Source organism: Schistocerca gregaria, chromosome X (assembly GCF_023897955.1).
Source record: "Schistocerca gregaria isolate iqSchGreg1 chromosome X, iqSchGreg1.2, whole genome shotgun sequence".
NCBI lineage: Eukaryota > Metazoa > Arthropoda > Insecta > Orthoptera > Acrididae > Schistocerca > Schistocerca gregaria.
The window spans coordinates 609582195-609605131 of NC_064931.1; the positions used below are offsets into that span (position 1 = coordinate 609582195).

The following is a 22937-nucleotide window of genomic DNA, read 5'->3' on the forward strand; positions in this document are numbered from 1 at the left end:
ATCCCTGAATGTCTCGCTGTATGGTGGTACAACATCCAATGTGCAGTTTCATGAGACATAAAAATGGTGGAAATGATGTTTATAGCGCCGCCCCTCCCGCCGGAGGTTCGAGTCCTCCATCGGGCATGGGTGTGTGTGTTGTCCCTAGCGTAAGTTAGTTTAAGAAGTGTGTAGGTCTAGGGACCGATAACCTAAGCAGTTTGGTCCCTTAGGAATTCATACACCTTTGAACATTTTTGATGCTTATGTTGATCTCTATTCAAATTTTGTGTACAGGTTCTGGAACTCTCGTAACCGAGGTGATGCCGAGCTTTCTTGATGTGTGTACGTCGGTCTTGAGCCGCTTTCAGGGCTCCCCAGTTTTCTCTCCAAATGTCAGTTTTGAAACTGTCCCTCAGAAGTAGTATTAGTAGTGGTAATGGGGGAGATCTAGACTTTAGCCTCTGCAAAGCAGCATCAGCCAGGGTACTGTGGAAAGTGGGGACTGGCTAAAATTTTGTTGTACTCTTTAACTAATCTTTCCTGTCCGCGAATATAAGGAGGCTGAAAACAGGTAGCCGAGATAGGGGAGTGTGTTTAAGACGGCCACTAATTATTCTCTTGGTCTTCTTAGATTGGAGTTAATCTTCGTCACGTGGTGGCTGTTTAAACAGACTGGAGCACAATAATCGGAACCTAGTACACAAGACTATATGCTCATGTTCTGAGGGTAGTTCTGCACAAATTATGGATTACTTTGTTCCTTGTGTTGAATTTTGCCGCAGTGTTTTCTAGACGTTTTAATGATAATATTCGGTCCATTGTTATCCCTAAATATTTTGGGATACGATTTTAGGGAACTAAGTCATTGAAAATACTCGTGGCTTTAGTGACTATTGAGGTGAAGGCGCGACACTCCAGTTTTGGTCTTGTTTGGAATTAACTCCAGTTGGAGAAATATCTCCTCAGAACTCTTAGGTGTTTGGTATATGCAAATTTTATAGATGTATTCGGTATATACAAAATATATACGTTAAATGGGACCGGGTATTAGAGCTGAGCCATGAGGCAGCTGATTATTTAGATTTCTCTGTTTACTCCTAGTGTTGCCTGTTATTACTTGGAAAGGTCTGTCTTCCTTACAAACCGTGTCTCATGCCGCAGTCAACTCAATGTACACCATTGTGGTTTTCAATTGTTTCTTAAACCAGCCTCTTTGTGTGTTGTTAACTTTAGTACTTGCTCGACACAATTGCGATGAGCTCTGAATCTAGCCTGTTCATCGGGAATGTGTTCTAGTCGTAACTGGACTTTTCACTCTGGAACCACTTTTCAAAGTCTCTAACTTGAATTCAGTAGAGCTACAAGACAGTAAATTTCAGGTAGGTTCTTTGGTTTGTTCGGCTTTAGTACTGCAATGACTTTTTAGTGTTTTCTAGTTATTTATTTACATAATCGAAAGTAAATATCCAGGAGTTCCCTGGATGAGCCGTTGTTCCTGGGCGGCGTATTTTCTGCTGTTCTTGAAATATCTTTGGTATGTTGTGTATTACTAGGAACCTTAGAGAGTATTGGAATTGGAGCTGCAATTTGGTCCGCCGATATTTCTTGCTTTTGACGTACGGGTGGGTTACAGCCACTTAGTTGCGTATGGGGCTCCAAGCTTTCCTACGCTTACCGAGCTACAAGATTCCAGATCTCAGACGAGTAAGAAAATCTTAACTTCTACAACTTAACTATTATCGAATTCTCTAGGTAGGACCCCTTACATGTAAATGTAAAAAAATTTAAGACACTGTGGCATGGCACCATTGTTAAAATCTAAATTTTTGTGCTTCTACCGACATACTTTTTAGTTTTGTGTGATTACACTATTTAATTAATTGTGTGTGGCAGTGAACAATTTGTTAACTGGGTTTGGTTTTGAGTTTACTCGCACAGACACGCTTGTATATTTTGTTGTTAAACCTGAATGCTTCTTGGGCAGGACACATAAATTCACGTAGACATAGACCATATCGAGGTCAAACGTGCATAATATCTTGCTAATGCCTAATGTCTTGGCCAAGCTCGTATTACAAACGCTATGTATTTTATTAAATTGGACTTTCATCGTAAGGGTATAATGGCAAGTTATAATTCACTTTTGCTAGTGCAGTGCATGTTTTTATATCGCATGTCGTTGGTTTACTGAATATATCAGAAAAATATAAGAGAGAAATTAATCATCATCGGTACATTGCCTTCCGCAAGTAAAATAGTCTGCCTGCAGCTTTTCGATAAGGAAGGAAGGAAGAAGGTTAAGGGTTAACCCCCCGTCGACGTCGAGGTCATAAGAAGCGGAGTTGGATAAGGAGCGAGAAAGGTGAACCTTGGAGAGCGAGCGAGAAAGGTGAACCTTGGAGACTGAAATTTCATAAGACAGTGAAAATTTCAATCCTTGTTTACAGAACTCTATCATGGGTTATAAGTAAACGTCAAGAAAGTTGCATGCATGAGGGTTCCAAGATCAATAAAGGGATGCGCAAGAGCCGACATATTTAGAAATTCGGAAATTAGGTAAGAGCTGAACATATTTAACATCGTAACAAAATACAAGAAAATAGAAGAAACTGGAATGAACACCTCGAAAGAATGAGTGGAGAAAGATTTCCTCTCCAGATAAGATGATTTAAGCTAGTTGGGAGATGCAGTCAAGGAAGCCCGAGGAAGCGATGGGTACCGTAACAGGCGAAAAGAAAAAATGGCTTAATGCTTGAAGTGAAGATGATGATGAAATGAGAATGAAGATAAGTGAAACTAGGGCTCGTGCGGAGGCATAAAACGAAGGTTTTTATCTCGTTCCATTTGTGATTGGAACAGGAAAGGAAGTGACTTTTAGAGGTAAAAAGTTCATGGAATTTGAATGCAGATGCAGATAAAATCTGTAAAGAGGGATTGGCCGCCTCTGCCCACCTCAGGGGAGGAAAGAAAAGAGAGACCCCAGCCTATAAAAGTTACCTCGGCGTCTGCGTTGTTGCTAATCTATGACGCTCGATTTCCAACCAGTATGCGTTCTCGTATCTTGCCTCTACGCTGTTAGCACTGGTAACACTTGTACAGTACCGCGCATGTGGGGTGTGGCCGGAGTGGAAGATAAGGTTTTTAGGGGTGATTTAAGGTCGTACACTTAATGTTTGCGTTTATTGCAGATTCGGAATACAGTTGGAGCCTCCAGAGGGCTATAGACTTCCCCTTAGTGAAGAGTGCGCAGAGATCTTAATCGTAGGGGGTGATGCCCAACTGTTACAAAGTGAAATATGTTTTTCTTACTCTCCATGTGGTCCACGCGTCGCCACCGCAACGCAAGCTCTCTGGACAAAGTATTTACTCAGTTTCTTACCATAGCACACCGGTTCTTTTGGAGTGCAGTAGATGGTGTACTACTTGCTCATGCGGTCCTCCATCGCTGACGTGTATGCCAGTCTGGTACATGGAAGAGGGCAGTAAGATGTGAGATGTGACATAATGGCAGAAAGGAGCTATCATGTGTGGACTTGCTCATGACTAAACAATGAATGTTTATTTGTTTGTTTGCTGCCCAACGTATCTTATAGGAAAGATGCACCACTCGCACCCATTTAACACGACGTAAGAACGGCGGCTGTAGAAAGACTGAAACCGTCAGGGAACAGAGACAAGTGACGCTCATTATCAGTGACAATCGGTTTTAAACACAGCTACTGTCAGTGAACGCATGGACATTTCAGTCAGTCTTGAGCTAACACTGCGAAGAGAAGTACATGCAGTAGGAACAGACAGTTGGAGTCGAATGCATCGCAAAAAAACAATGCTCACAGCGGCACACAAGGACAAAGGGGGTAGAGAAAAATATGGCAAACACCAGAAACAGAACACATTACCATCCCTAATACTTGTAGGATTGGGATTAAAAAATTCTTACGGTCGTCTTTTAATGGATAAATACAGGTCCTGTGTGGTTTTCAATGGAGTCTTATACTATTCTCACTGCGAAACAGTGGCAAGTCCACGTAACGATGATGGCGGTGGATAAAGATCACGCACCATTCTCTCCAAGTAAGACCACACAGGCTCAATAATACTGAGGGCTCATGACTGTGGTGACCAGGGGAGATGCGACAATTCATCATATTCAAAAAACCAGTCCACGAATATGCGAGCTGTGTGAACAGTGAACCTGACGCCATTGAACATAGATCACGTTTGGGGACGGAACATTGTACCATCAGATGGACCAAGTGAGACAAAATGACCACATAATTCATGGCAATAATGCGACTTTACAGAGTAACCATGGAGCTCATGAGATAACACGCCATGGTTCACTCTTCGGACGTATACTTGGTTAGAAGTTGCAAAAAGTGTGAAAACAGAGCCATCTGACCAAATGACATTGTTCCACTGCTCCATAGTTCAGGTTTTATCGCTTCGGCACTACGTTTTTCTGCTACGGGTATTTCATCACTGATGAGTGGTTTTGTAATTCCAACTCGCTCTTCAATTCCCTGCTTATGCAGCCCGCTTTGTGTTGTTTTGGTGCTGACAGGGTTCGCGACTGCGACATTCAGTTCTTCTGTTTTGCAGCTTCAATCACCTTAGTCTTAGTTACAATTCTCTTCGATCGATCACCCGACACACACTTTCGTCTGCGTTGTGCCTTACCGGATAGTTCTGCTGCTGTCTCTGTGAGGTATAAAGCTTCGATCGGTGCCTCTTGAAGCACCAAACACTTCGGCCATCTTGTTCACGGCAGCCGCCGCCATTAGAGCACGAATAATTTGCCCAATTTCGAATTCACTTCGCTCCGCCATAATACACTAACGTCCGCAGCTCGTGGTCTAGTTGCTAACGTTGCTGCTTCTGGATCACGTGGTCCGAGGTTCGATCCCGTGCCAGGTTGGGGATTTTCTCTGCCCGGGGACTAGGTGTCAACGTTGTTCTCATCATTTCATCATCATCATTCGTAACAGTGGTTAGATTGTGCTGAGCAGAAATTGGGACTTTGTACGGGTGCAGATAGATGACTACGCAGTTGAGCGTTCGACAAACAGATCATCATCATAAACACTGTTCTGACCACGACTAACACTTCCAAAGTTTTGAGGTCATTGCACAGGTACCGTTAGTGGTCAAATACAAGAGCACAACCTGCAGGTTTCATTAGCATTTGCATTTATGTTCGCTGTGTCCCCATTTTTTGTCGAACATCTGCAGAGCTGCACGGCGTCAATGGTGAAACAGAGAAACTGGACAACAGCATACTAACGCGGTCCGACGAGCCACGATCATTGTCTCCTTCAGAATGATGTATGGCGTGTATTACATCGACGGCCCACGAGAGACACTGTGGCGGCAAAAGTCACGGTATAACTAGTAATATCGTTTAGAACCTCGTTTTGTCAGGCGTAGTGTAGCAACTCGACGTGGCATGGAATCAAAAAGTCGTTGGAAGTCCCCTGCAGAAATACTAAGCCATGCTGCCTCTATATCCGTCCATAATTGGGAAAGTGTTGCCAGTGCAGGATTTTGTGTACGAAATGACATCTCTATTACGTCCCATAAATGATCGATAGGATTCATGACAGGTGGTATGAATGGCCAAACCATTCACTCGCACTGTCCAGAATGTTATTCAAATCAACTGTGAACAATTATGGTCCAATGAAATGGAGCATTGTTATCCGTGAAAATTCCATCGTTATTTGGGAACGTGGTCTCAGTTCATTGGACCAGAGAACCCAGTCCATTCCATGTAAATACATCCCACACCATTATGGGGCCACCATCGGCTTGGACAGTGCCTTGTTGACAACTTGTGTCGCTGGCTTCATAGAGTCTGAGCCACACTCGAACCTTACCATCAGATATTTCAGAATGAAACTTGGACTAATATGACCAGGCTACCGTTTTCCAGCCGTCTAGTGCCCGATCGATATGGTCACGAGCCCAGGAGAGGCACTGCAGGCAATTTCGTGATGTCATCAAAGGAACTCGTGTCGGTCACAGGCCGCCATAGCCCATTAACGCCAACTTTCGCAGCACTGTCCTAACGGAAACGTTCGCCGTACGTCCCACACTCATTTTCTGGGTGCGAACGGGCAGTAGTCCAGTTTGCCATCGTCGAGCATTCTTGTGAAACACGCAGCCTCTGTAGTTGGCTGGACGGTTTCCTCGACAGAGGCAGCAGAACGCCAGTGACTCTCACTTCAAGGGCACTTGCCCCTTTTATGTCCTTGGCAGCATTTAACACCGAGGCGGCACTACGCAGAGACGTGCCATGTGATACATTCTCTGACAGTTGTAACACTGTATAGGACCTTTCCTGGAGTGCAGTTTCTGAACAGTGACTACAAGGTCATAGAGGCGCTCCATTTGGAATATTTCTCGGTGCTTCTCAGTATCTGATACTATGACGATTCTCTTCGGGGATCCGGCATCGTGAGCCAGTCAACCTTCGTGCAGGTGAATCCCATTTCATGTAGTACTGCTGTAACGTCTTCGTGAGACACACTCCGAGGAATGCCGTTAATAACAGCCTTCACCCATTTCGGTTTCACCGACAGAAATGTATAGCTAAGAATACCCTCGGCGCCTACATACTCCATAACTTTGACATAACGGGCATTATTCTGGAGCGTGAGCTTCAGCTCGCCGCCTGCAGCTTGCTTACCGATAAAGGTCCAGCAAGGTTCGCCTTCAGCCAGTTATTTAACAGCTTATAGTTCTTGTAGTGCGGCACGATTGGAGGAATTTTTGCTTCTGTTTCTACTGCTGTTTTTGTTGCTGCTGTTGATGTTGCTGTTGGTCCAGTGTTGCAGAATCATTATCTCGCTGTCCTGGGAAAGTGTTTGCAATCGGCATCACAGGCAACGTAGACGCCGCGTTCACCTTATCACGCTGCGTTTGCCTTTTATTGGTCGGCAAGATGAATCCCCCTTCGCCAGCGCCGGTGACTTGGGAAATGTCACTCGCTGTGGTCGCTTCTCTCTTTCTCTTTGAGTTGTTCGGGAGATGTTCGACATCCACGTCTTCTTCTTCACCGGCTTACGAACCAGTAATCATTTCGTAGTCCGGTGGTATTTGCCGTGTGGCCGTTGGTGGAGCGACCGATGGGGCCGCCGACGTAGAAAATCCCGCCGGACGGCGATCGGTCAAACTCCTGCGCCATAGGGGCAACTGCTTTGGCCGCGCATGTAAACAGTGCATTCCCCCGTTCCGACATCCAGCTCTCGAGATGGCAGTCGGAACACACTAGTGACTGGGAACTAACTGTTCCTGGAAATACTGACTACTAACTAAATGACAGCTCCGCTAGTGCACTGCTCTTTTATACCGTGCCGGCCTGTGTGGCCGTGCGGTTCTAGGCGCTTCAGTCTGGAACCGCGTGACCGCTACGGTCACAGGTTCGAATCCTGCCTCGGGCAAGGGTGTGTGTGATGTCCTTAGGTTAGTTAGGTTTAAGTAGTTCTAAGTTTTATTTATTTATTTATTTTTGCATTCTGTTCCTTATGGTTCTTTGCATTTCGTCGTAGCGGAGGTCGCATGACATTCGCTGAAGTTCGCTGTTGATCTTTTCACTCAGTTTTTTTTATTGCAGAGGCCTGCCAGCTCTCTGACCGAACACGCTGAGCAACCGTGCCGGCTATAGAAGTTAAGTCGCATAGTGCTCAGAAGCATTTGAACCATTTTGTACCGTGTGTGTGTGTGTGTGTGTGTGTGTGTGTGTGTGTGTGTATTTTGTGGTGTTCTTCGTAGCGGAAGTTGGCCCACTCATTTAAACTATCGTGAAAATGTAACAGGCAGTATATTCTGTGGCCATCGAAAATAATGTCGTTTAAAGACATCTTGTAAGTTGAAAATGGCTCAAATGGCTCTGAGCACTATGGGACTTAACATCTATGGTCAGCACTCCCCTAGAACTTAGAACTACTTAAACCTAACTAACCTAAGGACATCACACAACATGTAAGTTGAAGTAGCAACATTTCACATTCTATTTTCCATAAAAATCTTGTGGATCATAGATCGTATAATGCTTGAAAATTTTGCTACGTGATATAGTCGACAACCGAGAATATTTTACGGATATTGATTCAGGCAGTTAATGTCTACGAACTTACACTTCACTTTTGTACGCTTGAGTTGTGTTTTAGTGTGAGCCACAAAAACGTTTTGTATGCAGTCTCTTGTCTAGATACACTTTAGTTCGCAAGCATCCTACTGATGAGTCGTAGCCCGTCATTTGCTATGGTTATGTGGTTGTTCCATGTGTTGTGTTTAGCCATTGTTCACCCTAAATGATTCTACTGTGCAACTGGCTCTTTTCGTCTCAATCCATTAGACAAAGGAAACCACTCTTACGTTTCGTCAACTGGTAACATTGCTTTTCTCTACATGTAATGAGACCTTGCTACAAGTCTTCGCAACATGATGATGCCTTTTCAAGATCTGACTGGTTATTAACACAATTTTTGCCCTAAAAATTTTCCTCACTAGTAAGTTCATCATCTTCGGAAATTCTGAGATTGAAATCGATACTATCTGATAAGTCATTGACCTTAATGTCGAGAATAATAACCTTTTTAGACTCACCATGCACACCAGATATTATTTCTTTGTTTGCACATGATTCTCCACCCTGATAACACTCTGTACAGTGTCATTGGCAAATCAGTTTTGATTTTCAGTAGGTAGCCGTCTTCTTTAGAAGACGTCAATTGAATCAAACGCTACCACGTAATCCATACAGATCCCAGCTTATCCGCGAACGAAACTGAATGACACTTTCATCAGAAAACACTGATGTATATAGAAACTTGACACTTAATATTCACGATTTCAAATATTTGTGGCTGTTTCTTATCTGAAGAAATTTTAAAATAAAGTGTTACAAGTCTGCGTACGTGAACTACGAAAGCATAAGCACAAGCAATGTCGTCTTGTTTAGGGAACGTGTTCGCCAAATTGTTTGTTGATTTTGAATTTAAGATTCAGTACGGTGGTGATAAATAAAACAACATATAATTAACAGGTCGCCCAGTCTTTTCAGAGCGTAAGTTGTGGGCTGTTACTTAAAAGACGTATCGCACGCAACATTTACGCCACTGCCGCGAGCAACCCAATTTTTTTTTTTTAACCAGTTTGTTTGCTGTTGATCGTCGTGTTGGGTCGTTGCGGACGTCACATGACATTCGTTCAAGTTCTTTTGTTGAACCTTCCACTCAATTTTTTATTACAGAGGCCAACCGGCTCTCTGACCGAACACGCTGAGCTACCGTTCCGGTGACCCAATAAACGGTCACCTGAGGCGGTTGCTTTTAGCTCTGACGATGGATAGGGCGGGCGCCTGTCAACAGCTTCACGCTATGGAATCATCGAACATGGTGTTCAAAGTGCAGACCAATGTTGGTAGCCGTATAATACGAGGCAAGTACACGCGAAAAGAATTTGAACCTCTCGCCATAAACGAATCTGTCCTGGAGTCTGGAATTAGTACGATTAAAAGAAATGAGCAGGCACCGATTTCGAGTATATCGAATGGCCTCGCAAACTGCCATTTTAATCATTATATTGTATTATGTTAACCAATAACTCCCGGACCCTTGCGTAGGTTCCTTACTACAGAAAACAGAAGCTGTTTATTCCGTTTTATTATTTTTCTGACCAGCTTCTTTAGTTAATCACCAAAACGTGCTAAACACAAATAGTGGCAGTCCTAAACCATAGAAGGCGTCTTCACTAAATTATGCAACACCTAAAAAAAGGAGGAGAAAGTTATTCTGAGGGTCAGAGACAAGTGAAAACAAGCATTGTCGTTTCTCATCGAATTGCGGGTACCAATACGAAGCCATGTGAGCCGACCAAAAACAGAGTTTTATGTTAAGTAAAGTAAATGAGTGGATTTTATTAATTCTTAGAATTGGCGGATTACGTTTTCTCAGAGGATGAGCATGCTTCAAGGAAATCTAGAAAGTTATTTTACATACAGTTACCCAACACGAGACGCAAAAACCATTGAACAGATTGAACTGCTAATGTCATAGTTTATACATGATAACTTTTCCTTTCAAAAGTTCCGAAATATCTTTCTTCTTTCGTCTTAACTGTCTATGATTCAATGCTGTGTAAAACTACACTCCAAACGTAACATGCAGCAAATCTTTTCCTCAGCTCCATTACCATTCGTCTATCGTATATTAACTGCTTCTCCTTATAAAATACAGTATTTCCTCCTCAATTCTTCTGTAGTCTCCAATGCAAATCATTAAACTTCCCAGTTACAGACAGGATTGCACTTGTTTCAATCTAGGAATAGGTTGATTGGAGCTTCCTTATCGCTTATTCTCGTCGTCACTTTTGTCTTCCCTGTATTATTGTTCATTACATACACCTTGCCTTTTCCTGCAACACTCTTAATCATCATGTGTAACTGCTTTTCTGATTATTGCAGCACTGCTTGATCATACAAGTATTTTATAGTCTTTATCCTCTGTCCTTCAATTACAATGCCTCTTGCATCCTCTAGGACCTTTCCCATCAGTTCTTCTCCATATGGAAGATGTTCCGAAACGAATAAATGAGGTAAATAGATCAAAAGGTCATAATCACAAGTCGACGATTTATAGTGTTGTACTAGTTTCAGGCTTTAATACGTGCTAAACATAATGTTGCCCCTTGTGTGGATTATATTAGTGCGATTATTACATTAACGTACAGTTGTTTGATGATTACATATGGTGTTCCCGTAAACCGTATGAAGAAGGAAGCTATTCACATCGAGAGAGTGCATTTTTTCTAGATGTTACTACGAAATACAGCCGTAATTTGGTTTGGATATGAAGATAAACGTTTTCTTTCCCGCATGAAACAGCAGAATATGTAACTGAGAGTTCGATCACAGATGTTGGTAAATCTCCTTTATCACGCTGCCGAGACGTGTTTCTAACTGTGCTGTACACGTCATCTTTCGACAAGTAACTGTAATGACATTTCAGTGATCTCCTTGTGTTTTCTGAACCATCAAAAGTCACGCATATCAGATTAAGCAAAACGTAAAATATATCTTAAGAGGAAGAAAAGGAATATAAATATACCACTAGTCATTAAGATATATTTGCTTTATATTCCAAAGCCATGGAATAAAACTTGATAAAATAAAGGTTAGAGGGACGTTGAATGCTATATGCATAGGTTAAACGGAGTGACTCTAAATTCGCTTTACAACCTACTAAAACGGATACAGGGTGTCGGAAAGATAATGATTCCAGTAGCGACTCCTGTCAGGGTTCCAGTTATTTCCAATTACAATAACTGCGTCTACTAGGTGGACGTTTGATAATAATCTACCGTGACTGAGGTATTTATTACATTACCAAGGTAATAATGGCCACTGTTAAGCAACACATGACTCCTTGAGTAACCATGTCTCACATAACACATTCTAAGCTCCTTCTCACATTGATAGCTTCCCGTTCCACCACTACACTAATGTTGGTACAAATCGCATCTTTCAGAAAGAATATCCCAAAGGGATCTGAACACGGAAAATGTGAAGAATATTGTACCTCCGAGATGCTTTCCGGACTTGAGAAAGATGGGGTGTACCTAGACCTGGCAGGGATTACTCTTGTGTGACCAGATATGTCAGTCTAACGTCATGCTGAGGCAGGGAAGTGCCACCATGCGAAGAAAGAATACTAAAACAGCTGGCGTCAAACGGGGCAAAGTCAGAATGGCAGTTCGAATGTGGCAGAGTATTTGATCTCGGAGTAAAACAGGTTTGTGTCTCCGTGGTGGCTACGATGGTACATGCTGTTATTATAGTGCAGTGTGTGTCTGTGTGTGTTGCTGTGTGTATGGATCCCGCAGATAGAACAGAGGCATTCCAGCGAAGAATTGATACTTGTTTATTCAGTGCGGTAACAGTAGAGCATGGCCACCATCTCGTCGGCATGATCTTAATGGACGGTATATCTCCGTCCAGTGTAGTACAATGTAAGTGCGCTGCTGCTGCTTCTGCTGGTATGGAATAACCTGTGTCGACGTTTCGACACCATTTGCTGCGGTTTGGGCTGGTGGTACGCATGCAATTACGTTGCCTTCGATTTTACGGCAACCACAAACACCTCAGCCTGCAATTAGCGCATGAACGCGTCGTAAATGGCAATATGTACGCTTTAGAAACAGTTGCAGTTCAGCCCGTCGTATAGTGACGGCTGAATACCTGTTAGATGCTATCATAGCAACTTTAACTCGATCGATGTTAAGTCAGGATGGTTGACCAGAATGTCAGAGAATCATGGGATGCTGTTAGGTGCATACATGGTGTGGTGTCCACTGCTGCTCACTGAAGGGAATCTGAGCATCAGTCGCTATATCATAGTTTTAGAGGTTTTGTACCTCCTTAAGGCACCTCTGAGCTCGAAATGCCAATCAATATGAGTCGAAGAATTTTAAAGATTTATTCGAAGAACGAACGCTACGACTGGTCTCCAACCTCCATTTTCGAGTCAGTTACTCCCCATCGACCATGTCTCGTTACAGTCCCTGTGCTCTTAATCACTTCTATCATTTGTGCATTGTCACGTACCTAATCTGTGGTATAAAGTTCTTTTCAGTCACATGTATCCTTCTTTGACGTAACTGTTTCACAAACCTTAACATACAATAACTGTTCTCATATGGCACTAATTGCTACCAAGCGATCAATTAATTGGTTGAAACTTCCTGGCAGATTAAAACTGTGTGCCCGACCGAGACTCGAACTCGGGACCTTTGCCTTTCGCGGGCAAGTGCTCTACCAACTGAGCTACCGAAGCACGACTCACGCCCGGTACTCACAGCTTTACTTCTGCCAGTATCCGTCTCCTACCTACCAAACTTTACAGAAGCTCTTCTGCGAAACATGCAGAACTAGCACTCCTGAAAGAAAGTGTACTGTGGAGACATGGCTTAGCCACAGCCTGGGGGATGTTTCCAGAATGAGATTTTCACTCTGCAGCGGAGTGTGCGCTGATATGAAACTTCCTGGCAGATTAAAACTGTGTGCCCGACCGAGACTCGAACTCGGGACCTTTGCCTTTCGCGGGCTACCGAGCTACTGAAGTAAAGCTGTGAGTACCGGGCGTGAGTCGTGCTTCGGTAGCTCAGTAGCTCAGTAGCTCGGTAGCCCGCGAAAGGCAAAGGTCCCGAGTTCGAGTCTCGGTCGGGCACACAGTTTTAATCTGCCAGGAAGTTTCATATTAGCGCACACTCCGCTGCAGAGTGAAAATCTCATTCTGGAATTAATTGGTTGGTTGATTAAGGGGAGGGGACCAAACAGTGAGGTTGTCGGTCTCATCGGGTTAGGTACGGATGGGAAAGGATGTCGGCCGTGCCATTTCAAAGGAACCATCCCGGAATTTGCCTGAAGAGATTTAGGGAAATCAAAGAAAACCTAAATCAGGATGGCCGGAGGCCGGTTTGAACCTTCTTCCTTCCCATTTCGAGTGCCAGCCACTGCTCCACCTCGCTCGGTGATCAGTTAATTAATCTAAGCTACAGTAGCGCTCAAAAGTAATTTTTAGTTGTAGTGTTATATTATCAGTACTGTTTGCATGCAGTCACAACAGAGCAACGCATATAAGGCCACTTTCACACGGGGACACTGGTGACGGTCAGCAGTGACGATCACCGGTAATTGTTATGAAGACTCCTGGCTCACAGGTGTCCGACACCGCAGCTATTGCCAAATGATTAGTTAGTGAAATGGACTCGAGCGAGGAGGAACTTTTGTTAGTACTTCTAAGCAAAAGGAGGAGGAGAATGAAGAGAAAACGTACATTACACTTTCATCCACTGCTACGTGGTCGGCTGTAGAAGATATTGTTTTATACTCTTTGTCGATCTGAGACAAGATGAGAAGTAGTTTTTTTAGTATTTTCGAATGTCGAAAACTTCATTTGATGAAATGCTAGGAGAAGTGAAAGAAGAAATCACAGGAATGGACAATAATATTTCAACTGTATTTTCCGGACCATAATATAAATATACCACTAGTCATTAATATGTATTTGCTTTATATTCCGAAGCCATGGAATAATACTTGATAAAATTAAGGGTAGAGGGACGTTGAATGCTATATGCATAGGTTAAACGGAGTGATTCTAAATTCGCTTTACAACCTTAAGACGACGATAATACGCACACTTAATTATGTTATGAAAATTATGAAATATAAGTATTTTTTTAGATTTCTTCTTCATTCGCCTTGTAGGGGTGAATTTATGGTTTCCACACTCATCCATTTTGCCCCTTCTTATCGCATTAAGACTGCGTGAAGATACACTTGATACTGGTAAATGCAAAAGAAAAGTGGTGAATGATGCAAATGTGCTTGAAGGTTACTATCCTCCTAGCCTTTACAGGCGTAGCAACTAAATTTCGCTACTCTTTTATGGTGCGAAAAACAAGGTATTAAATTTGAAAAACAACGTTCAACTTACCAATTTTGTTTTATTCATCCATGCTCTTCTCACTGAAATCAGGCACAAATTTCGTTATAATTTCTTGCCAAGCATTCGTTTTCTCCACTTTGTTGCTATAGTCATCGCTTTTGACATCCCAAATAGCAGGACGACTTTCTACTTCACTTATAAAGTCTTCCATGTTAATAAAATCTAAACTCATGACTACAACGTTTACATTATAATGTACAACGAATATTTCGCCGCAATGTCTCAGAAAGGCCTGCCTGTCTGGGCAAATCTACAGCGCTGTGTCTGTGATCTGTGTCCCAGTGCGAACACTGCAATTCAAACTAATACATGTCCGGCGGTGACTGCTGTGAACACAGTGACCCTGTCCGTCACATGTGGCGAGGGTGAGTCATGGTGGGTCGCAGTGCCTCGGTGAGGCGGTATGGAGTCCCGATGTCAATGCTCCAGTTAAAACGAGTGTATCTCTGTCGGTGACCGTCGCTGATGGCCGTCACCTGTGTCCCAGTGTGAAACGGGCCTAACCGTGCCAGTCCATCAAGAGCTTCACACTGCTGTGGTTGCATATCTAACAAATAAGCAAGGTCATACAATAACAATGTAAGTATATAATCCATTAGTTCAAAAGTATTTTTAATTAGCTTTTGTGATACGGTGTTTATTAACTATTGTTAGCCTACGCATTCAGACAGTGCTTGTTTTTATGTAGGTTCAACTATAAGTCTGCCAAACCGCAAAGAACAATAGGCTGATGTGTTTTGTATGCTTTCAGGAAGAGGAAGTTGCAATCTAGCGTTGCTAGAGACTATGGCACACCACAACAACCAATAAGTGAGTGGAGTTTCCGGAAAAATCAGGAAGGAACAATAGCCAATAACCCAAGGTCAGGTCGTCCTTGAAACACAACAACAAGGGAGGACAGCATGTTTTGTAAGCAGTCGACTGCTGATCCAAGAAAATCGGCTCTGACAAATTAGGGATGATCTGGAGCAGCATCATGCACTGAACCTACGTGTCTCTACTCTAAAACGCTGCCTATTAGCAAGAGTATTAAATAGTTGGCAACCATCATGAAAACCGCTCATAAAGTTAAAAAAAAAAAGTAGGTAGACCATGACAGAGTTTGCAAAGAAACATCCGAATTGGAACGCTACAGATTGATCCAAGGTTTTATGGAGTGATGAAAGTAAAATTAATGGGTTTTCTTCTGAGCAGACCAAAGAGAAAAAAAAAAAAAGAAAACAAAAAATACCGGGTACGGACCATTAAGCACGTTCGTGCTGTGGGGATATTATTCTAGACTTTGGTCTGGTTATCTGGTCCAAACAGAAGGCAAAATACACTCCTGGAAATGGAAAAAAGAACACATTGATACCGGAGTGTCAGACCCACCATACTTGCTCCGGACACTGCGAGAGGGCTGTACAAGCAATGATCACACGCACGGCACAGCGGACACACCAGGAACCGCGGTGTTGGCCGTCGAATGGTGCTAGCTGCACAGCATTTGTGCACCGCCGCCGTCAGTGTCAGCCAGTTTGCCGTGGCATACGGAGCTCCATCGCAGTCTTTAACACTGGTAGCATGCCGCGACAGCGTGGACGTGAACCGTATGTGCAGCTGACGGACTCTGAGCGAGGGCGTATAGTGGGCATGCTGGAGGCCGGGTAGACGTACCGCCAAATTGCTCAACACGTGGGGCGTGAGGTCTCCACAGTACATCGATGTTGTCGCCAGTGGTCGGCGGAAGGTGCACGTGCCCGTCGACCTGGTACCGGACCGCAGCGACGCACGGATGCACGCCAAGACCGTAGGATCCTACGCAGTGCCGTAGGGGACCGCACCGCCACTTCCCAGCAAATTAGGGACACTGTTGCTCCTGGGGTATCGGCGAGGACCATTCGCAACCGTCTCCATGAAGCTGGGCTACGGTCCCCCACACCGTTAGGCCGTCTTCCGCTCACGCCCCAACATCGTGCAGCCCGCCTCCAGTGGTGTCGCGACAGGCGTGAATGGAGGGACGAATGGAGACGTGTCGTCTTCAGCGATGAGAGTCGCTTCTGCCTTGGTGCCAATGATGGTCGTATGCGTGTTTGGCGCCGTGCAGGTGAGCGCCACAATCAGGACTGCATACGACCGAGGCACACAGGGCCAACACCCGGCATCATGGTGTGGGGAGCGATCTCCTACACTGGCCGTACACCTCTGGTGATCGTCGAGGGGACACTGAATAGTGCACGGTACATCCAAACCGTCATCGAACCCATCGTTCTACCATTCCTAGACCGGCAAGGGAACTTGCTGTTCCAACAGGACAATGCACATCCGCATGTATCCCGTGCCACCCAACGTGCTCTAGAAGGTGTAAGTCAACTACCCTGGCCAGCAAGATCTCCGGATCTGTCCCCCATTGAGCATGTTTGGGACTGGATGAAGCGTCGTCTCACGCGGTCTGCACGTCCAGCACGAACGCTGGTCCAACTGAGGCGCCAGGTGGAAATGGCATGGCAAGCCGTTCCACAGGACTACATCCAGCATCTCTACGATCGTCTCCATGGGAGAATAGCAGCCTGAATTGCTGCGAAAGGTGGATATACACTGTACTAGTGCCGACATTGTGCATGCTCTGTTGCCAGTGTCTATGTGCCTGTGGTTCTGTCAGTGTGATCATGTGATGTATCTGACCCCAGGAATGTGTCAATAAAGTTTCCCCTTCCTGGGACAATGAATTCACGGTGTTCTTATTTCAATTTCCAGGAGTGTAAATCGTTTCCTGCACAGCAACATTTCAGAAAAGAGTATGGTTCCACACAGGAGAAAGAATATGCTGACCGGTCTTGTGCGCTATCATCTACGCTATGAGAACAAGTGCACCAACTGTATACGGGAGGCCGCTTTAATTTGTGAGCGCAGTGGGCTGATTGGCTAACTTCAATGTTAATTAACTCGGAAACGATGGACCGTATCGAATTTTTTTTCTTAACAGTTATTTCTCAGCACACCTTACTCTACAGCACTCTTACAAGCTATTCTGACTGCTTCTGACCACTCTTCATACACAGCGTGTTCCACAATTCCCACAGAAGTTTTATAGCGTTTGTAGAGGGGGATTAAGTATGTAAGATTCTGATAAGGAACTCGTGCCCACAAATGTATTTTTTAAATGTAAAATAAGTTTGAACGTTAGATCAGTTTCAAATCTTCTGCTTCACAGCACGCACAGAGCGAAGTCAATGAGCTTTCACCTCTGTGCTGTAAAAGAGCTGCTCCACATAGGGACTCTCCTGTTCGTTGCAGAAGGTGTATCTGCAACGCATGCTTTAATGTAAACGGTCTACAAATCCTAGTGGGTGTCCATGGAGAACCACAGTCAAACCTCCTTGTACGGAACGCACCAGTTTTTCTGTTGTGATCAGACGAAAATGATATGAACTGAAGCGTTCTTGATATATGCTTTGTGCAGCTCTACCATGACACACTGTACCCTGAGGTGGTCTACATGAAGGTGAAACGATTTTGAAATCTATTTTATATCTAAAGGGTACTTTTCCGGACGTGGGTTCCTTATCAATAGTATTATCTACTAAGTACCCTCTACAGCTCCTAGAAGCCTGTAATGGGAGTTGTGGAACACGCTGTATGTGTGTACAACTCACCATTAGGTCACTACATACTTAAGAGTTCGAAAAAGAACTGTAAACAGTTCTAGATAAGTGTCAAATTTAACATAGCGCTATAGTTATCGTTTTTTCACCATCCAGAAGCAAATGTTGCGGAAAAAGTTGGACCGAAGTGTCAGCCATTCTAGAGGTATGTTATTCATGTTGATGTAGTGTACTAATTAGCAATGCATATTAAGAAATTTGCACCCTGCCTCCTCCACTCCTCCCCCCTCCCCCCCTCTACCTATCTCTCTCGCTTGCGCGAATGTTTATTGATAAAATGGAGAATCAAAAAATAAAAGCATACTCTTTTTTTCTGTCGCCAATCATGGATGCGACCATCATGATGCTGTAAAAAGAACCTAGATTCGTCCCAAAAAATGACGTTTTGCCATTCGTGCACCCAGGTTCGTCGTTGAGTACACCATCGCAGGCGCTCCTGTCTGTGATGCAGCCATAGCTGATAGCCCATGTTGCTGCAAACGTCGTCGAACTGTTCGTGCAGATGGTTGTTGTCTTGCAAACGGCCCCACCTGTTGACTCAGGGATCCAGACGTGGCTGCATGATCCGTTACAGCCATGCGGATAAGATGCCTGTCATCTCGACTGCTAGTGATACGAGACCGTTGGGATCCGTCACGGCGTTCCGTATTACGCTCCTGAACCCACCGATTCCATATTCTGCTAACAGTCATTGGATCTCGACCAACGCGAGCAGCAGTGTCACGATACGATAAACCGCAATCGCGATAGGCTACAATCCTACCTTTATCAAAGTCGGAAATTTGATGGCACGCATTTCTCCTCCTTACACGAGGCATCACAACAACGTTTCACCAGGCAACGGCAGTCAACTGCTGTTTGTGTATGAGAAATCGGTTGGAAACTTTCCCCATGTCAGCACGTTGTAGGTGTCGCCACCGGCGCCAACCTTGTGTGAATGCTCTGAAAAGCTACTCATTTGCATATCGCAGCATCTTCTTCCTGCCGGTTAAATTTTGCGAGTGTAGCACGTCATCTTCGTGGTGTAGCAATTTTAATGGTCAGTAGTGTTTTTTATAAAGCAGCTAGTCAGAATACGATTCATGCAGGAGAAATTTACTATGAATCACACAAGATAAAATGTTCAGCATAGGTTTAAAATTAACATTTCGTATAACTGATCAGCCGACAGAGTTGAAAAGATGGTCTTTAGTTATTGATAAGGGTGAGCAGAGCTATTGTACGTGAATAGCACTGTCAGTATCAAAATAAACTACGAACCATGCTAAATGCCCCTGTTACCAAAGCCATAAAATATAAGAATTAAATTGAAACTTAGCTTGTGATACTAGTGGATAACACTGAAGAGAAAAGTATGATTTTCAACTAGAGTCATGTTTAACATCTTAGGAAGGAGTCGAAAGTACTACTATTGCGCCCAACCGTAGTAAGTACATAAAGCATTCGCTCTCCAGCTTAGTAAAAGCGAATGTGTAATGAATGCGGAATCAAATGCAGACGCTTACCTGCGTATCTCCTGGATCATCTCGAAGAACTGGGCTTTGCTCTTTCGGCGTCGGCGTTGCTCGTGTTCCTTCTGAAACAAGGCAACGCTCTGATACCCGTCACCAGGTCTGCGGCTAGCGCGCTGCTGCACTACGACACAACCCACTACAGCTATTCTACGAACAACGAAGCCCTACTTGCCTAGGATAGCGCCCTTGTTAGTCATGGCTGATTGTTCATGTCAAAAACAATATTGCAACATATACGCAGTAAATAAGCACAATGCAATCAATTTTACTTAGCTGATCTCGGAGGGAGATCAAACTTGATTTTATTTTTTGGTTACAAAATTACCGTGAGAAATGGAACAGTTCAAGCAAATACCGTGTCCCTCAGACTATCGTGTGAGAAACCTATATTTTACTATTGCCAACCGTAGCATGGTGTTCACGTAATCAACGCTTGACACGCAGGTGCAGAAACCAGGCTAAAGAGCACCAGCGTGGCAGTTCCGAAGGTGGCAGTCTGGAGAGATGGGATGGTGACGACGGTCGTAGAGGGGCGGAAGACGGAATGGCGTGTCGTCGCCGTCGGGAGTGTACAGCCGGAATTGACGAAATTTAAGAAACGTAAAACAAAACATTTTAAGGGTGCAAGAAAGAGGTATCACGAGTGAATAGTAAGAAAAGTACAGGACTCATTCCAGTGCCCGCCGAAGTGTCTCAACGTGATTGAAAAAAGATGATGCAATTGGTACTAGCTCTATTCATCAGCAGTTGTTGTCGAGAATCTAAATTACTATCAATTATTCACGACTCAAAATGAATACACTTATGGGTTTCTGATTCAAGATAATCACCTGCCTACGAATATCTTTTCAAAGATTTGCAGTGGCGTAACCATGATGGCAACCACGCCCTCAACCAGGCTTCGCCTCCATGATACAGGTAGAACCGAGAACATTATTGAGAAGCTCTGGAAACAATCGATTGGGACGCAGAAGACAGATCAAGACAGCCTTTCAAAATGAAGACAATAGGACTGAATATTCAAAAACAGACATTACAGACGGTAATTTTAATATTACTGAGTCCGATTATAGAACAGTAAAGCCGTTGCGAAACAAAGCGGTTAACAGTGCTTTAAACAGTAAAAAAAAGACAGTTTTATTGACAATCAACAGTAGTGTAGTTAGTTTAGACATGGATTTCGGGGCCGATATAACATCAACGATTTCATTTCTATAATGTTAAATATGACTTGTAACGTTCAACTTCTTTCTCCAGAAATACATTCGTACTACAATGTATTAAAGGGGAACTATTTAACTGAAAACGATAGTCTCGTGAACTTTTTGCTGTATTTCAAATGTTTTGCCTTTTTGTAGAAGAGATCTGGTATGTCAGTCTGTTGTTATTTTACCACCAGACTGACAAAATGTAGGTACGATCCCGGGCAATTCTAGGATACTTTTTATTCGTCTGAAGTCCTACCGTACACTGTTACAATTATGGAGTCGTGCACTGTCACAATTATGGAGTCCTAGGAGACATATTTTTTGGCAAACCTGAGATCAGCAGTTTTGAACTTCGGCCACCATATACAAGTAAATAAAATCAGGGATATAATTTATACATGAATTAGCACGTCTTCGTTAAGCATTTAGCGCTGGTCATTCGTTACGGCCAAAATTTGTTATAGCTTCATACAAACAGCGAAAGTGACGTGGCAGATATTGCTATCCGGAGAATCTAAACAACTTTAGTATGCTTTGTTATTTAGAGTGTACACCTGGTACTCTCTGCTAAAAAACATCTTGTCTAATACGGAGCACATCAGGTTTCAAATGGTAAACGACAGTGGTGATGCGTCCACAGCTTTCAGAACGCCTTCACTGCCGTCAAGGGGACTTCTTACGACTCTTTTGTGCCGCATTCATTGCCGTTATGAGTCAATAATTCATGTTATCAGAAGGGGACTATCGTCAGAATGTAACTGGAAATAGCATCAGACCAGGTAAGGCTTGGATTTCTACCTTGGCACAAGCAAGCTATTCCAGTGGCTACATCAAAACTTCGTTTTCAGTGTGCACACCTATGATCCAGAAATGAATTTGCAACAGAGCACTACGAACAATGAGCTCCACATAATTTGTGTTCTCCATATCATAGTATTCGCCACCATACGTGAGTGGTCAGTGTTGATTACTGCCATGCAGAGGACCTGGGGTCAGTAGCTGGTACTGCCAGGTATTTTTTACCTTGCAGAGAGGACTGGAACGAAGTGCGCTTAACCTCATGATGAAAACTGAGGAGTTACTTGAATGAGAAGTAGCGGCTGCGAGATCTGGAAAGCCTCTATGGCCAGGAGAGCAGTGTGCTGACTCCATAGCGCATCTGCATGACAGGGTATGACACAGGATGACACGGCGGCCGGTTGGCATCGCGCGGTCCTCTTCCACCATATGATTACACTTTCCCGCTGATTGCGCCATGGATATTTTGCTCTGCATAACGAGCAAGCCGTCGTCGTTCGCGCGCCATAAGAAGTACGGACATCAAGTGCATTTTCGTATACATAAAAAAAAACATCACCAAGAAGAACTGGTGCGAGATAAACGAAAGCTGATAGGTCTGTTTCTACATACGAAAGAAGACACATATTAAAATTTTGCGATAATCGCATACGTGTAACGCTAGTAACGCCAATATGAGGACACAAATGAGTGTAATGTGCTGTGAATACATAGAAAGAAAGATCCCTTATCATTTAGCTACAATATAGCAGCTGGAAGCAGTTAATCCCATAAATTATCTGGGAGTAGGCATTAGGAGTGATTTATAATGGAATTATCATATAAAGTTGGTCGTCGGTGAAACAGATGCCACACTGAGATTCATTGGAGGAATCCTAAGGAAATGCAATCCGAAAACAAAGGAAGTATGTTACAGTACGCTTGTTCGCCCACTGCTTGAGTATTGCTCACTAGTGTGGGATCCGTACCAGATAGGGTTGATAGAAGAGATAGAGAAGATCGAAGGAGAGCAGAGCGCTTCGTTACAGGATCATTTAGTAATCGCGAAAGCACTACGGAGATGATAGATAAACTCCATTGGAAGACTCTGCAGGAGAGACGCTCAGTAGCTCGGTACGGGCTTTTGTTGAAGTTTCGAGAATATACCTTCATCGAGGAGTCAAGCAGTATATTGCTCCCTCCAACGTATATCTCGCGAAGAGACCATGGGGATAAAATCAGAGAGATTACAGCCCACACAGAGGCATGCCGACAATCTTTCTTTCCACGGACAATACG

The 22937-nt window shown here is 43.8% G+C and overlaps 1 protein-coding gene across 1 annotated transcript in view; it reads right to left on the reverse strand.

Annotated features, from left to right (window-relative positions):
* The window catches only part of LOC126298239 (glutamate receptor ionotropic, NMDA 3A-like), an 821644-nt gene that overhangs the window by 247301 nt on the left and 551406 nt on the right, over positions 1 to 22937 (reverse strand). The window contains exon 10 of the mRNA XM_049989544.1: positions 19645 to 19715. Coding sequence (XP_049845501.1) covers positions 19645 to 19715 — 71 coding nt within the window. The remainder of the gene's footprint in view (positions 1 to 19644; positions 19716 to 22937) is intronic.